Source organism: Sorex araneus, chromosome 3 (assembly GCF_027595985.1).
Source record: "Sorex araneus isolate mSorAra2 chromosome 3, mSorAra2.pri, whole genome shotgun sequence".
Lineage (NCBI taxonomy): Eukaryota > Metazoa > Chordata > Mammalia > Eulipotyphla > Soricidae > Sorex > Sorex araneus.
In genome coordinates this window covers 30,086,793-30,104,958 of record NC_073304.1, presented here as the reverse complement: position 1 = coordinate 30,104,958, position 18,166 = coordinate 30,086,793, and the positions used below count along the sequence as shown (strand labels likewise).

At 41.4% G+C, this 18,166-nt stretch overlaps 1 protein-coding gene across 1 annotated transcript; it reads right to left on the bottom strand.

The window, feature by feature from the left end:
* Nucleotides 1-606: 606 nt before the first annotated feature.
* MED6 (mediator complex subunit 6) lies at nt 607-17,920 on the bottom strand. The gene is made up of 8 exons (XM_055133772.1): nt 17,676-17,920; nt 14,066-14,225; nt 11,850-11,941; nt 8,742-8,824; nt 8,071-8,179; nt 7,085-7,200; nt 2,223-2,250; nt 607-1,630 (listed from the first exon to the last, which is right to left on the bottom strand). Exons 1-8 carry the CDS (start codon nt 17,695-17,697, stop codon nt 1,500-1,502), a joined length of 741 nt encoding a protein of 246 aa, XP_054989747.1. The 5' UTR covers nt 17,698-17,920; the 3' UTR covers nt 607-1,499.
* Between the last annotated feature and the right edge of the window lie 246 nt (nt 17,921-18,166).

The following is an 18,166-nucleotide window of genomic DNA, read 5'->3' as shown; positions in this document are numbered from 1 at the left end:
GTGTAACAGCATTGTACAGCTGTATTTTTGATAAACTGCACTTTAATGTTGGTGCCTCAGAGGTGGTGGGGGGGGAGGGGAATAGGAGGGATACTAGGAACTTTGGCAGTGAAGAACCGGCACTGGTGGAGGGATGGGTACTCGATCATTGTATGACTGAAACGAAAGCTTGTAAATCTGTAATCACCTCATGGTGATCCATTAAAAAAATTTTTTTAAATAAATTTATATGTGCATTCTATAAACAAACATATACAGAGATGGACTGGGGAAAGGATGGGATAGGAGGAAAGAGAAAAAGAAAGGAGAGACAGATGTAGAGAAGCAGAAACTGACACCAGAAAATTAAGTGATCAATGAAATTTAAAAATACGGAAAATATGTTGCTATATGAAGAATTGGGGCAAAGGAATCTTTGTATTAATTTTACAGTTTTCTTATATGCCAGAATTATGCAAAAATACAAAAACAAAAAAATGCAAGGAATCCAGACATTACACAGCAAAAATGAAACGATGATTTGAGAGAAATTGTTGTACCACTAAATAAAATGCCATCGTGTTGCATGATTAGTGGTAAAAAGATACATGACAATACTCAGTGGTATTAGGAGAATAGATAAAGATTTATTTAGAACAATGAAAACTGGAGGAAAAATTAAATGCAATACAGTGAGAATATTAATAGATCAGTAGGCTGAAATAATAGTTCTGGAGGCTGGAGTTCATAATTTGCAAGTAGTAAGTCATACACTGCATGGTTCCCTGAGCCAATCAGGAGTTAACCACAAACAGAGCTAGGAGTATCCTGACCACCACTGGGTGTAGTCCCAAAAACAAAACAACAGAAACAAATCACTCACAGGAATTACTAAAACAGTTCATAAAAATTAAGTAAACTCCCAGTGATACTTACAACAGATAAAATAAGAGTAACCTAAGGTTTGCGTTTTTATTTAAGGCTCTTGGGAACACATGCAGTGGTGCTTGGGGGAAATACAATGAGAAAAAAATGATTTGCACAAGTTTAGCATATGTAAGGCAATGGTGTGTAGAGGGTTTCTGTTTTATCTTTCAGGTTGTAACTCAAATGCTAAAAAATATGCAACTGATAAAGAAAGGAAGCTTAGCTATTACATTAACAATTGTTGCTTACAAAGAGCATCTAGAAATAATTCAGAGAGAGAAATAAGGTTGAAAACAAGGCATGATGAGCTAATATGTACAAATTCCTTTATTTAGCTTATACATGCGTGCAGATGTGCACGTGTAGTGACCAGGCTGCTCCAGTCTAGTCCAGGAAAGCTAGAAAAGACACATAAAAAATGTTCCCATCGATCACAATGATCCTCTTATATCCTTCCTGAAAGAATACTCTTAGTTATGTTCTTATGAAGGAAAGGAAGTCGTGACAATTTTAAAGTCCAAGAGACTGTCACTGGAGCAAGGCAAGATGAAAAGGCAAGAGTCGCTTCTGAGCTTCTTCTCTCGTGTCCAGTTTCACTGAAGTCTCATTCGTTTTTCAGGAGGGCCTTTAGTGCTCACTGTCTGTTGGGTGTTCTTCGCAATCTCCTTCTCCTCAGATTTTACTGTTTCGGGAATAGCTTCTGCCTCTTTCTTTGTCTGATCCACTTGTCATCAAAAGCAGATTGTTTTGCAGAGGACGTGGGAGGGCCAAATTAGTGTAGAAGTGAATAATATCAGTAACTCAGACTTCCATTATGTAGAAAGGTTAAATCTAAGTAAACTGTCTAAATTTAGCCTTTATATCACATCCATCTATAGTTGGAATCCATGTGCCAACTGAAAACCCCAATTACTTCAGCAAATTTTTGATACTATACAAAAAGTCAATATTTAAATAAGACTTTAGATAAACCAGAACTTTAACTATTCTAGCCCAGATTCAACTGGTAGCATAATACCTGTTTTAAATGAAATAGAAGTCCCTTTCCCACACTGAATTCTGAATACAAACAACCTTAAAATCACCTAGGTTTTTCTATGCCTCCTCATTTCACAATAATTCATGTTTGAAACATTAAAATACATGAACACCACTTTGGGCAATTTAGCAGATCTAAAGTGCTAGGACTAACAAAATGTAAAGAAAGGCTCTAGAATGACAAAACGGCCATGGGTCATCTCCTATGCAAGTAGTTATGACATTAAACAGGCTGTTTATATTAGATTCTGATAATAAGAACATTAGACAAGGCATACCTGGGACAGGCTTTTCTCCAGATTTTTGCTGTTAGAAAAAAAATGAAAGGGTGATGGAGTAGGGGGAGGGAAAAAACAGGACACACATTAGCAAGGCCCTTCTTGTCTTCATAATTCTTAGTAAAAAAGTATATCTCATACACAATTTATACTTTAAGCAAATTATACATGACTCCTGGCAGTCTGTCTATATCTTAAAGCCTATCTCTGTAGTATACATATTTATCATTGTCTACTTATTCTCCTACTCAAGAAAAAAATATACATATACCTAAAAATAAATGTTAAACACAAAAAACCTTAAATATCTACAGTGGTGTTTGCATATGCACCTAAACTACCAGAAGTAGACAATTAGAGTCCAATGGCAGAGACAGTCAAGCCTTTCCAGACTCCAGAGGTTTGTTTAGGGGAGATGAGGCTAAGTAAGGAGGATTCAGTTTCGATAAATCCTTTAAAGTTGAAAGATATTGGAAGAAAAGAGAGAAAGAGGTATTTTCTAAGAACTAAGTATTCACCTGGAGGAAAAACAATGGGGACTAGCAGACATGAACAAGATCTCCTCATTGTAATAAGATAAATATATAAAATAAATCTCTCCTGTAGGACACTGCCATCGCTCTTTTCCCATTAGCCAAGGAAAAGACTTTATAACACTTTTCATGGACTCCTTCCTTAAGACTCAAGACCTACCCCCTACCCTCAGTCAATCATTTACCTCTTTAGCATGTATTTATTCTTTTGGCTTTTTAGGACACTGCTGGCAGGCAGTGCTCAGGAGTTACTTACCTGGCTCTGTTCTCAGGACTGATCTGGGGCAGTGCAGTGCGTAGGGGATGGGGATCGGAACAGCATGACAAAGGGAGCCCCACACAAGGCAAGTGCCTGACCACTTACACTTTTATCTCTGTAGCCTCTACTATTAATTTTTGGGGTTTTTTTGGGGGGTGTGGCAAGGAGGAGGTTTACATCTGACTAGCTCAGGACTAACTCCTCACTATGTGCTCAGGGATCACTGCTGGTAGGTCCCAACACCATATCGGGTGCTGGGGACTGAACCCCGGGTTGACAGCATGGAGGCCAAGAGTCTTACACACTGGAATCTCTCTGGTCCCTTACCTCCTATGTGAAAAAGGAAGTGGGCATCCCATTCCCTCCCACAGAGCCACACTCACTGACACAGCCACATGAAGACCTCTTGATACTTCCCTCTTATCTCAGAAGTGTTCTTTTCACTTTTAAGATAAATGACTCCCATTTGTTTTCTAAATTTTTCTTCATTTGCATGTTCTCCCTCAGTTTTCCCATGTCCTCTCACTAAAGACCACAAAATTTTGTTTCCACAGATTCTAGACCCAGGCTGGCTCTTGTCCTCCAGCCCACTCCAATTGCAAATTCCAGAAACCAGTACAAGTTGTAAGATCAAAACAGAACTCTGCTCTATACCCACGGAGCAGAAAATGCATACATAGTAAGCCGGAGACGCTATCCTAGGAAAGGCTAGCTTGCAATGCTGGCGCATGATTCTTGCTTGGAACTTTATTTTAGGAGGATTTCCACCATTTATCACCAGTGATAATGGTGATTTGCTGTCTAGGACAAACAGGAGTTTATGCTGCTGGACACCTGTTCTTCCTTAGGGAGTAACAGAATTTGGGTATGTGTGAAGCAGCAGAGACCTACGTGACAACAAGCCCAACTCCACCCCACAAAGTGAGTATCAAGTCTCTAAAAGACCTCATGGCCATAAATATGAGACACATGCTACTGCCTTTGTATTGCTGACCTCTCACAGGAAGAAAAGAACATAAGAAGACTGCACATGGATTCCTCCATATTCCATTTGTGTAGTTCCCCTTATGGCTGGCTAGTCTTGATCAATGATTGTCCTTCCAGCTAATCTTTAAATGAGAAGGTTGGTCATGCTAAGCCCCAAATAGCCATATTATAATGTATTTTATGCCCCTGGTATTTTCCTAAGATAGGTCATATATTGGTTCACCTGCAACTAGTATTTTATATGTCTATAGTAACCTGAAGGAACAAGTCATTTCTCCTTGAGACAGGAGAGGAAATAAATGATATTTTGGAAATGTGAAGTGCTGGTATTCTAAGTACCATCGAACCATTTCAATTATACTGCATACTAGACTACATCCAGATCCAGTAGTAACAGTATTGTCTACCACTATCTGCTTTCTCATATTTTGGTGTGTGGCTTCCTCAGCAGTGCCAACAATATTTGGCCTGGCTGTGTGGGCTGATGGTCTGTACTATCGCATTTTTCCAAGAGAAAACTTGTAGGCAAATTAGTAGGATATGGTTTTAAGAAGGGAAAATAGAACAGTGTTACTTTGCTGGCCACATGTGCAGTGTGGCAGTGGGTATTTAGAAGATGTACCTTTGAGGCATACACAATATTCTTCTAAATCAACATTACATCAATAAAAGCTACAATGTGATCAGGTAGCCATGTGTTCAGATAAGTCCAGCTCTAATAATAATCCTTCCTATCAGTGTCTTAGCAACTTCTGAAAATAGTACTGAAAAGACATTCATCAGAAAGGTTCCGAAGGTCTGAATTCTCATCACACTTGTATCAGCCTAACTTTCAGCAGTAACAAGAATTAAAAACATGAAATTAAGGAGCTTCAAACATAGGAACTATCCAAAACTCTCCTGGGGCAACCCATTTTATATAAGGGCAACAGTGCTAGGGTTGAGAAGCTCAAGTGTTAAGCACAGCAGATGAGCATAGACAAATAATGAGGCACAAATGGTCTGGCTGACACTGTGCGCACACAGAGGATAACAAGAGACCGCAACGAGACCAAGGATGTATTTAATTCTCTAGGCCCAAGGAGCAATGTTTTTAGAACATAGAGGTCCTTAGAGAAGACCATCTTTCTTCTAATTCTCAAACACAAAGTTGGATATAGCCTTTGGGAGTTGGTTTTGGACCTAGTATGAGGAAAAGAAAGTCTTATCTCCTCCCTCTATTAGTACTCGGAATTAATTTAAGCCTTGCACATTTTCTTCCCTGCATTTTTTCTCTACCCATCCTCTATATTTGTCTAGTTATCTTTCTAAAATACAAAACTAACTACATTAGTTCTTTTCAACTACTCTTAAACATGTAATTGGGTCTCTACTGACATCGTTAATAATTCTTTTTTTTTTTTTTGGGTCACACCTGGCGATGCACAGGGGTTACTCCTGGCTCTTTACTCAGGAATTACTCCCTGGCGGTGCTCAGGGGACCATATGGGATGCTGGGATTCGAACCCGGGTCAGCCGCGTGCAAGGCAAACGCCCTACCCGCTGTGCTATCGCTCCAGCCCCAACATCGTTAATAATTCTTAGTGAGTCAGTGATCATCTAGCTGATGATAATGTTCCATTACACTTCAAGAGCACATATTTTAAAAAGAACATGCAAAAATGATCACTGCTCTGGTTTCTTCTGTGATGTCAGCTATGGTTTTATAACTCTCAATAACTTAATGAAGCTGGACCCTGTTGGTGTGGAAATGTTAATGGGTTATGGGTTTAAAATAAGTATTAATCACAAACTCCTTTGTACAGCATACAAAATCCTTTCTATCTAACCTAATCCTAGATTTTAACTATGCAAAGCATGTGCTCTACTGCTGAGCCATATGCCCAGCCCAATATGTACTTTTAAATTTTCTTGCAGTTAGATTTTAAGAGCACAATTTTATATTTTAAGCAAATTATCTAAAATATTACCATCGCTGGGGCTGGACTGACCGTGCAGTGGGTTAGGCATTTGCCTTGCATGCAGCTGACCGGGCTTGATCCCCAGCATGCCATATGTTCTCCCCACCCCCACCTGATGTGATCCCTAGCTCACTGTCAGGAGTAAGCCCTTGCACCACTGGGTGTGGCCCAGAAACAAAAACTTGGGGCTGAGTTTTCACAGTGCCAATCTTCCAGGCTGAGGCCACAAATATGAAACCACTCCATATTACTGAGTGCAGCTCTGGCAGCACTATCATAAAAGTAGTGTCACAAACGTGCAACGTTCTTTGGACCACAACCACATGTGTGTAAAACTGCAGCTAAAAATGTGCAACACCTTAGGAGCATTGCAATAAAGTGAAAGCACCACAACCACCTTTGTGGTTTAGCCATCACAATAACAAAGAGAAGGGACAGCACTGGGAGAAGTGGCCTGTTTAATAGCCACGGACTTTGCCACTGCAGCTGGATCCCTGCAAAATTAGCATTATAAAAGATTCCTGTAAAAGACACCAAAAGACTATGCTGTACTAGTTCTGCCTTCACTATTTAGCAAAATCCTCTGCTCAAAACATTGTCTATCCATTAACTATATCATGCAAGAAGGCAGCACAAAAGCAACTGAACAAATTTTCTTTCTCTATTTTTATTTTTATTATTATAATTTTGCTTTTTAGGTCACACCTGGCGATGCTCAGGGGTTACTCCAGGCTCTGCACTCAGCAATTACTCCTGGTGTTCCTCAGCAGATCATATAGGATACTGGGAATCAAATATGGGTTGGCCACATGAAGGCAAACATCCTATCTGCTGTACTATCACTCTGACCCCAAGAATGAATTTTAGGTTTCAGTTTATTAATACTTACTATAGTTTCAGTAGCCCCCCCAAAGACAGTATTATCTATAAGTAATCCTCAGAGGTTGTGAAGGTGCAATGAGAAGTTAATTAGGAGTACAGAATAAAGTCATTCATTCCCATGACTTACGACAGATCATTTAAGTAGTTAAGAAAATCTGAATTTTTAGCTCCTATCAGAAATAGTTAACATCGAAAGTATTAAGAAAGAAATCTCAAAATTAGTATACACAGTCTCATTACCTGCACAAATTTGGGTGGAAATTTTTGTCTAAGGTCTAGGAGTAAAGCATCCACACGTTGTCTCTGAAACACAGAACTTGGTTCTTCCTTCCTTTTGGCTTTAGGTTTAACTTTATCTGTAAAAATAGGAAGTCCAAATGAAAATATTGCTTACTAGAGTTTTGTTTCCCATTTTAAAATCTTTGTTCACCATAAATTCACTCAATTCCATTATTCATTTTAATGGCTGCCAATTGAAAAGAAAACCAACCCAAATAAGTATTCTGACACTCCTTTTAATAATTCCAGTTAATTACATGTGAAATTTTCCCTGGGAGGAGAGTACATTGAAGGACTGTAGATTCCAGGTAAGTTTTCTTGTAGGCACTTCATTAATATAGGGTAAATAGCTCTGAGGAGACTAGTTCACACAGACATAAGCTTTTCTCTATCAAAAGCTGCTACTTGTAACTATCATCAAAAAAATTATAAACTAAAAAAAATTATAAACTATCTAAAAAGAGCACTGATTGTAAAAATCTGAATTCTATTTAGATTCCTTTCCCAAATAATTTTAGTCTTCAGATGATAGAAAGATGGTAAATATGGTGCAGAACAAGTAGCAGTTTCCACAGCACAATCTATGGAAACTAGGGGGTATGGCTAGTTTGATTATAAGACCAGGAAACATTGTTCATTTAGAGTAATAGCATCTTCCCTGCTTTAAACTTAGGTTCCAAATATCAAGATGACTCAAGCTAGATAATCATTACTTATTCCTTACCAATGATTTTTCTCTTTAAATTCCAGATATCTTAAAATATAGAATCAACTTATCAAAGATTACCAGTTACCTAATAGATATTAGGTATCAAGAAAGCTATTATTACTACATCTTATTATGTGAAATGAAACTTGACAATGTCATCATCCTTCCAAGAATCACTTAGAAAAATCTTCACTCTCAGAGATCCAAGTGTTCTAGGAGGTCTAGGTGTGCAACCTACCTTGCTCCTCATGATCTTTGAAGTGCCACCAATACCCTTTGGAAGGATGGTATCGACAGTATGACATAGCTTCGTCAAAAGCTGACTGAATTCCATGTACTGCAGTAAGCTTATTGAAGTAAAAAAAAAAAAAAAGTTATCAAATTTATTAGTCTGACCCAAAAGTGTTACATCGACAGTAAATTTCCTATTTCCCAGAACCTGAGTCACTACAGCACTGGGCTGGTATATACATTTGACATGGAAATAGCCATTTAACCATGCTCAAGACATTCCAATGATCAATATCTGATACCAACTTGCAGTTGGTATCATTGGTTCCACTCAAAGTTTTCTTTAGGAATCTAAAAAATATGGCTTACTGGAGTTTTGTTTCCCATTTTAACGTGGCTCAGTGCCTACTTTGAGTGCCAGGCACAAGACTGCCAGCACTGCCCCGTATCACTGAGTACAAACTCAATAGCACTATCAGGATGTCTGGCACTTCAACAAGTGCACATGCTTTGCAACCAAGTAGGCAACCCAGTGTGCCAAACACCACAACCGAGCATGTGATGCCTGGCAATCAGAGCAACTGAAAGCATATAACTCCTAGACAGCGACATCGTCATAAACAGCACAATAAAGGGAAGGAAAGGAGAAGGAATAAAGTGTAAAGCCAATGAACTCACCACTCTAGAATTTATAACTGATCCCAAGTCTGGTGCCTGATAGATTACTCCAGCAATGATATAGTAATCAGCCATAGGAACAACTAAAGCAGATAGTTTAAAAAAAGAAGTGTTTTAAAATTTAGTTATACACACAAACTGCTTATAAAAGAACTAGGGCTGGCTATATAGCTAAAAGTGCTGGCCACATTCAATTGCCAGAACTACATCCCTGCCCAGACCGGAGCAATAGCACTGTGGGTAGGGTGTTTGCCTTGCACACGGCCGACCTGGGGTTCAATTCTCCATTCCTCTCAGAGAGCCCGGCAAGCTACCAAGAGTATCTTGTCCGCACGGCGGAGCCTGGCAAGCTCCCCGTGCCGTATTCAATATGCCCAAACAGTAACAAGTCTCACAATGGAGACATAGTACTGGTGCCCACTCAAGCAAATTGATGAACTGGACAACAGTGCAACATCCCTGCCCACACCTACATAGATTAACACTGGAGGTAGCCCAAGTGACCTCTGAAAACAAACAAAAAAGGAACTAAAATTTGCCCACACTGAAGCAGAAGGAAGGTATGACAATTCTTTCTTTGTTTTGCTTTTGGGGTTACACCCAGCAGTACTCAGGGCCACCCCAGGCAGTGTTCATGGAACCATGCATTATCAAGGGTCAACCCACCTCCTGCCTGCAAGGCACTGCTCCAACCCACTGAGCACTCCCTCTGACCATGACAATTCCTATTTTTATAGGCAAAGCTTTACTGGAAGGCAGTCAGACCCATTCATCCACATCACTATGTAAGGTTGCACTAGTTGAGTAGTCATCAGAGACCATGGGTTCAAAGTCTAAAATGTTAATTCTCTGGACCTTTACAGAGTAAGTTTAACAACTCTTACTCCAGAGCAGCACTTCTCAAACTTTAATGTGCATCTCAGTCACCTAAATATCTTGTTACAATCAAATTTCTAACATCTGAAGTAACCCTTATCAGTCAACCACATTTCGGAGAGTAACCATAGGAGAGCAAGAGATTCAGAGCCCAGGGTGAAGATACCAGAAGCACTAAACTTTCCTCTGTGCCCCAGTACTGATGCTAAGGAATAAAACAGCTACTAGTGAGGCCAGTGCCATCTTGATGTAGCCTGAACTACATACAAATAGTGTCCCTGTTCTGCCTTTACTGTAAGGCTCTCCTCTTCATTGGGCAGGGACTCCAGAAGTTTGATTCTAAAATTAAATTTAGATTTCCACTCTGAAATCCACCCTCTCTTCCATGCTCTCCCTTCCTCCCTCTTACTCTTCCCCCTTGTCTTTTTCTTGGTTTTTGGGCCACACCCAGTGATGCTCAGGGGACTACTGTATAGGATGCCAGAGATCACACCTGGGTTGCCTGCATGCAACGCAAATGCCCTATTCACTATACTATTCTCTCAGGCCCAAACCATAACTTCCTTAGCAAGGTCACACTCTGGAATCAATAAAAGGGGTATTGTGTATGTTCTTCCTAACTGTTCTGAGGAAAGTATCTGGAAGACAAAGCCAGTCGTCTCTAGCTCTGATTCAAAATCCAGTCTGTCAGAGCACTGGTAGTATTGTGGTGAGCATAGGTCACTGTCACACTGTCACTGTCATCCCGTTGTTCATCAACTTTGCTCGAGCGGGCACCAGTAACGTCTCCATTGTGAGACTGGTTACTATTTTTGGCAAATCGAATACAGCAAGGGGAGCTTGCCAGCCGCCTCCATGCGAGCGAGATACTCTCGGTAGCTTGCCAGGTGAGCATAGGTACCTTCCAAAAATCTGTATTCTATACAGTTCAGTGAAATTATACAGTAAGTGTCAAGTTTTGTTTCCTTTCTGTGTTACTTTTTTTTTTTTTTGAAGGATGGGGGTTAGTATAATTCAGGTAAGCCTCTTGAATGAATGCATCATGAGGACTTCCAATTGAACTTCCGTGAGTTGGTACAACTGCATCCAAAGTGTGTTTTGCAACAGAATTAAGACTTACGAGTGCTGAGAAAAGAACACTTGCTCAGGATGCTCAAGGTTCAGTTGGAATCCCAACAATTACGCTCAGAGAATGAGGTGGACTTGGTGTAGTAAGCTGCTCAGTTTGTTCTTGAATCATGATCCTTGGGGCATGTTGGAAGATTCCAGTTATCCCTAGTACATGATTCTGCAACTTTTGTCATTGATACAATACACTGATGTTGTATCACTATATGACTGCTATGCCAGTAAGGCTTCCCATGGAAATTAACACAGACAATACATTATAATAAACACTTGATTTTTTTCTACAGTCAGTCTGGAATTTTGGCAGGCATGTCTACATGATTAGACTTCAATAAAAACTCTGGATCCAAGAATCTCAAATGGATTTCCCTGAACAGACATTATACACACAGGGGTACATATTACTGCTGGAGGGAACACTTGCTATTCCCCTTACAGGAAAGAAAGCACCGAACATTTACACTTAGGATTACTACACATGCAATTTTATATGGTTTTATCCTCCTTACTGGCCTGGCTTGATTTGCTCGAGCAGGCACCAGTAATGTCTCCACTGTGAGACTTGTTACTATTTCTGGCATATTGAATACGCCATGGGTAGCTTGCCAGGCTCTGCCATGCAGGTGAGATACTCTCAGTAGCTTGCCAGGCTCTCCGAGAGCGGGGGAGAAATCAAACCCAGGTCAGCTGCATGCAAGGAAAATGCCCTACTGCTGTGCTATCGCTCCAGACCCCCATTGCAAATCAATGAGCAATGGGATGACAGTGACAGTGACAGGCCTAGCTGTGTAGTCTTACTGTATTGCTGTAACGTATCTTAGGCATGATTAAAGGTATGATGAATTCACAATTCCCTGAACAAACCCACTGAATAGGTATGTTGTCTAAGGGATCCCCAAAATATAATATAATGCAAATATTTAAGATCATGCAATTCACAAAGTAAATATACCATGATATATTAAGAAATTAATTCCCTCAGCCTGCCAGGAGTGATTTCTGAGCACAGAGCCAGGAGTAAACTCTTAATACTGGCGGTATGGTTCCCCCAAAAACTAACTAAATAACTTTTAAAAAATCAACACTGAAATTTTCATACTTTACCTTGAGTAGGAGATTGTCGCTGCTGTTTCCGAATGATAAAAAGAATGGGTTCTTGAGCATGTAAAAGGATGTACTCCACTCCCACCATTTGACTAAAAACAAAACAAAAATAATGCAAAGATTTTTGAATGCCATATGACTCTGTTCGATTCAAATTATTAAATAACACTGCAGCAATATTGTGAACGGAACTGAAACTACATCTATCTATCTATCTATCTATCTATATATAGATACATAGATATTTAAAAGAAGGGTTGTTCAAAAACACTGTTTTCTCAGGTGGGCAGAATACAGATAAAGATTTGACTTTAAATAAAAATTGCTCTATAAAAAATTTCATGATGATCTTAAATCTGAGTATATCCAATCATACAAGTATAATGAAGAACAAACATTTCAGAAAAGGCAGCCAATACACATTTCCTAAAATATAAAAGTGTAACAATTACAAGTTTCATATATAATCATAACTATAAATTTTACCCAACTAGAAAGCATCAAAAAGCTCTTATTCCAACAAACTTTTTGACATGACAAACTATTTAAATGCAACAGGAACTAGCACCTGTCTTGCATGAAGTGGACTCCAGTTCAATCCCCAATAGCATATGGTACTCCAGCACAGCCAGGTGTGGTCCTGGAGGCCCCAGAACACCCTCAGGGAAGCCCAGGTAACCCCAGTACCAGAGGATTAGGCAGCTCTTGCCAGATTGGCGAACAATTGCCAGCAGACCCTAAGCCTCCTGAGCATAATTTAGGAGCCTTCTCATGCCCCCTCTCAGCCCCCACTCCAGCAACAATAAACTATCTTAAAGGTTGTAAAAGATAAGCCTTATATCAAGAACTATGAAATTAGGGGCTGGAGCGATAGCACAGCGAGTGGGGCGTTTGCCTTGCATGCGGCCGACCCGGGTTCAAATCCCAGCATCCCATATGGTCCCCTGAGCATGGCCAGGGGTAATTCCTGAGTACAGAGCCAGGAGTGACCCCTGTGCATCGCCGGGTGTGACCCAAAAAGCAAAAAAAAAAAAAACAACAAAAAAAAAGAACTATGAAATTAAATCCACGTCATCTGACAGATGAAATAGCACTGTAGCACTGTCATCCTGTTGTTCATCGATTTGCTCAAGCGGGCACCAGTAACATTTCCACTGTGATAGTTGTTACTGTTTTTGGCATACCGGATACGCCACAAATAGCTTACCAGGCTCTGCCGTGTGAGCGGGATACTCTCAGTAGTTTGCCGGGCTCTCCGAGAGGGATGGAGGAATCAAACCTGGGTCGGCCATGTGCAAGGCAAACACCCTACCCACTGTGCTATTGCTCCAGTTAATTTATGTAGCCAGAAATTTTGTAAAAATAATAGCTTAGCATCCAGAAAATTTGAAGATTCTTGCTTTGTTCATCTAAAATTTCATCTTTTTGTAATTTAAAAGGACTGGAGCGATCACACAACAGGTAGGGCATTTTGCCTTGCACACTGCCGACCCGGGTTGATTCTGTCCCTTTCGGAGAGCCCAGCAAGCTCCCCATGGCGTATTCGATATGTCAAAAACAGTAACAAGTCTCACAATGGAGATATTACTAGTGCCCACTCGAGCAAATCGATGAACAGTGGGATGGCAGTGCAACAGTGCTATAGTAATTCAAAAAAATCCACAAAAATCAGACGTAATAGTTTAAGGCATTAAATCTGATTTAAAGGAGACAATTAGTTACCCTGAGGATAACAGCTGCATTGCTAAAATCACTCATCAACCAAATTCAAATTTAAGATTACTTATGAAGCCTAACACAATGCAAATGCTAAATAAACAGATGCTAAAGTTGACTTTGTAGAGAATGATAATAAGAGCAAAAGTCTGTACATGTTCAGCACACACAAATCTGCCATAAGCTTAGTTATAAAATACAGTCAACCCCTGAATCACAAGAATTGAACTGCATGCATCCACTTACTGGAAGATTTTTTTTTTTTTGATCCACGAGTTCTGCACTCATGAATTCAACCAACCCTGGATGCCAGTGAATACAAAAACCATTCCCATGTTTATCCAATTTGTACAGAGTCAAATAAAAATTACAGTTCTTCCAAAACTTGCACTTGCACACTGCATAATTCACCATTTAGAAGAACCATTCACTGAAAAATTTCTAGCTAGCAAAAATACTTATATCTTTATAACGATCTACAACTGCTTACAATAACTTACTTTAAGTGTTCTAAAGTTAGCCTCTGCATTTTGACCACTTCATTATTACATGTCCTGTCATAAAATGGATTACTTCTTTCTGAAAAGTAATCCAAGACACTTCCACTGTTCAAAATAGGGATCCATGCACTGTCAACCCAAGAAATTCCCAGTAGATTGTCTGTGAAAAACAAAATGGAAGAGTAAGAAAAAAAAAATTCAGTACATATTTATTAAGCAGCTTATGAACTGAACACAATAAATATAAGACTAACATTGATCTTAACCTACATATTCTAAGCTTAAAAGAAGTATGTGATGACAAAGAAAGCAAAAACATTACTTGATAAATGCTATTAAAAAAAACATGTCTGAGGATACCACAAAGGTGTAAAGAAGATATACTTAATCAAATATTTTTTAAAAAGAATACTTTATCTGAGGGGAAAAAACAATTTTTCATGGGGCAGGAGGAGATGGATTTTAGCACTGAATGTTAAAGAATATAGGTTCATCATAGACAGCCTCCCAAGCACTGCTGGGGGTAGCCCTGCTGGCCCCCAGTACCAATAAGAGTCCCCACTTAATAAAGGGAGGGCTCAGCAGAGAGAAAAGAGGGATGGACAAAGTAATTCCCACGCACAGAGAATACATAAACAAAGACATAAAAACAAGTGTATATTATACTTAGAAGACAACTGTACTGAAAGAAATGAACTTCAAGTATACAATAGACTTTTAAAAAATTAGAAACTTTAAAGTTTTTAATATGTTGGCAAATAATTCAAAAATTTCAAACAAAATGCATTCACAGTCATTAACCTGACCTCTCTCAAGAACAGAGCATAGTTAGGAAACGATAGGTGAGATAAAAAATATATATATAAAATTTAAAGAATTAAAAGAATATGGGGCTGGAGAGATAGTACAGCAGGTAGGGAATGAGCCTTGCATGCAGCTTCCCCAGGTCTGATTCCCAGAATCCCATAGGTTCCCTGAGCACCCCCAGGAGTAATTCCTGATTGCAGAGCCAGGAGGAACCAACTGAGCATTGTCAGGTGTGCCCCCCACCCAATAAATTAAAGAGCAAATGAGAAATAAAATGGCCATGCCCTTAGTTACTACTATATAACGTCATGCTTTAGAATTAAATCTTAAATTTATCAAAATGGAAAGGTAAATAAACCTTGATGAAAGATAAATATAAGAAATAAAGGTAAATAGAGCTTAAGAGAGCTTTTCTCTATACTGGTGGTTATGTTTCCTATCATTACTAAACTTTACTATGGTTTAAATGACAATCATCAAAACACCTATATGACACTTGCCAAAGGAGGAAGAATAAAGATGTTCATCCTCTTACATTGTAAATGATTCTGGCATCTTTGAAACATCTTTAAAAGTGTATGTTCCCACTTTTAAAATATCTAGTTCAGGGAAAGAAATCAAGGAGACAGAGCACATGATTTGCATGTGGGAGCATTGGGAGTGCCACCCCCATAAAAAGTAATTTTGTAATGTTTCTTGACAAATCTAGATAAAAATGAAAACATTATGAAAGTCAAATATTTAAACTTACTATTTTTTTTATTATTGAATAGCAAGCATGCAGACAATATAAAGCTTGCAATCAGTGATGAAATTATATACTTAAAGTTCTCACTTTATAATAGGAAAAGACAACCATACATGTAAAGACACTGTAACAAAAAGCTGACATTTTGAACAATCGCAAAAGAGAGCATATTTGTAATAAGTGCACTAGACCCCAAATTTTGTTAAAGAGTAAGCTCAAACATTTCCCTTCAAAAACAAAGTATATACAAATTAAAAACAACTACTGTCACCCCGTTGCTCATCGATTTGCTCGAGCGGGCACCAGTAACGTCTCTCCATTGTGAGACGTTAAAAACAATCTAACTGGAAATACTTAGGAACATTTTACAATTAAGTATCTTTTGAGAAAAGGCATTTTGGTGATCTGCCTACTGTGAGAGGGATACATCTAACCATGAAAGCTCAGCTTGCATCTATTTACAAAAAATGACAAAGGAAAAGCACCATAGGAGCCAGGAATGTAGCTCTGTGGTACATATGTGTCGTGTGTGTGTGTGTGTGTGTGTGTGTGTGTGTGTGTGTGTGTGTGTGTGTGTGTAAGATTCACGGGACTGCTGCTCCCCGCCCCCTCCACCACGTCCCCACACACAGTTCCACAACGTTCTAAATGGAAAAATAGAGAACATGTTAGGGAAGCCATCACACCCGTAAAAGGAAAAAAAGTTCAAGGTTTGGGTAATATCTCAGAGGTGGAGAACTAGCCTTGCAAGTATGAAGCCCTGGGTTCAAAGAACCCGGAGAAGTTGGGATTAAGTTCTCCTGCTTCCGTTTTGTTTGTTTTGGTTTGCAGGCCCCACCCGGGGGTGCTCAGGGCTTTTACTCCTGGCTCTGGGCTCAAAGCCGTCCCTGGCTGGGCTCTGGGACCAAGCGCGGTCCCGAAGATCAAACCCTGCCCGTCGCTCGGCCTCCGCCCGTGCGTTTTAAACGCTCTTGCCGAATTTTCTGCACGACTCCTGCGCTCTGGTCCTTTACAAACTGGACCGAAACGGGTGTTTGCACGTCAAGAGAGAAGACAGGCTAGGGACAGCTCCCAGCATCAATTACGGAGTTGCATTTCCCGGTACTTATTCTCTGCTTCAACAAACACCTGAGTACCTTTGCCGTTCTGGGGGAGGGGAAGAAACAAAATACTGCCTTAGTGACGATTAGGCGCTGGCTGGAGGGGAAGATTCTTGACTCGAGAACTACAAGCAAGCCTGCAGGGTTGGAGTGACAGTACAGCCGGTAAGGCTTGCACGCCCTGCACGCGGCCGAACCGGGTTCGATCCCCGGCATCCCATAGGGTCCCCAGAGCCCTGCCAGGAGCGATTCCTGAGAGCAGAGCCAGGAGTATCGCTGGGTGTGAACCGCCCCCCCAAAACACTCTCCGACACACGCGTCAAGGATAAGCCAGCACCCGTGCCAAATCCCAGTGATGAACGGGTCACCCGTTTCTTTGCCCAAAGGTCGCTCCCCATCCCAGGTCCCAGTATTGCTGTAGAGACGGTATACAGAACCACATGGAGCAGATGGAAAAGAATCAGGGCCCAGGATTTCTTTGGACGCCCTTCTTTCCCCCTTGTGTTTTTTTTTTTATTATTATTATTATTATTCCTAAAGAATGAGCTGGAGCGATAGCACAGCGGGTAGGGCGTTTGCCTTGCACGCCGCCGACCCGGGTTCGATTCCTCCGTCCCTCTCGGAGAGCCCCGGCAAGCTACGGAGAGTATCCCGCCCACACGGCAGAGCCTGGCAAGCTCCCCGTGGCGTATTCAATATGCCAAAACCGGTAATAAGTCTCACAATGGAGACGTTACTGGTGCCCGCTCCAGCAAATCGATGAGCAACGGGATGACAGTGCGACAGTGCTACAAAGAAAGAGGGGGAATAAACAGGGCCAGGTGAGAGCCTGGGATCCGGAGGAAGCACGCACAGGAGCGCGGGAGGCGTCGCGAAGGCCCGGGAGCCGCGCTCGGCCCGCGGCGACCCCCACCCGGCGCCCGGTCAGGGGCGGGAGAGGGAAGTGCTCGGTTACCTCGGATATCCACGGCCGCCATGTTCCCCGACGCTCCCGCGGCTCTCCTTCCGGCGACGGCGGAAGCGGCGGCCGGCCGGCCTGAGGGGCTGAGGGGGACGGCCGAGAGGAAAGGAAACCGGCAGTTGGGGTGGGGGGAATAAAGAGGGACGGGGCGAAGGCGAGGAAGCGAGAAACGACGCGTAACGCAGGAGCCGGAAGCAATGGGCCTGCGGAGCGGGGCGGGACGTGAAGTAGGCCGGGGGGTGGGGCGCCGATAGGGGCGGAGCGTTGAGAGGGCGGGGCGTAGGGAAGAGACGGGGCGGAGAGAAGGGCGGGGCGGAGAGAAGGGCGGGGCGGAGGGAAGGGCAGGACGGTGACAAGGGCGGGGCGGTGACAAGGGCGGGGCGGTGACAAGGGCGGGGCGGTGACAAGGGCGGGGCGGTGACAAGGGCAGCGGCGTAGAAAAGCGGGGCGTAGAGAAGGAGCGGGGCATAGAGAGGGCGGGACGT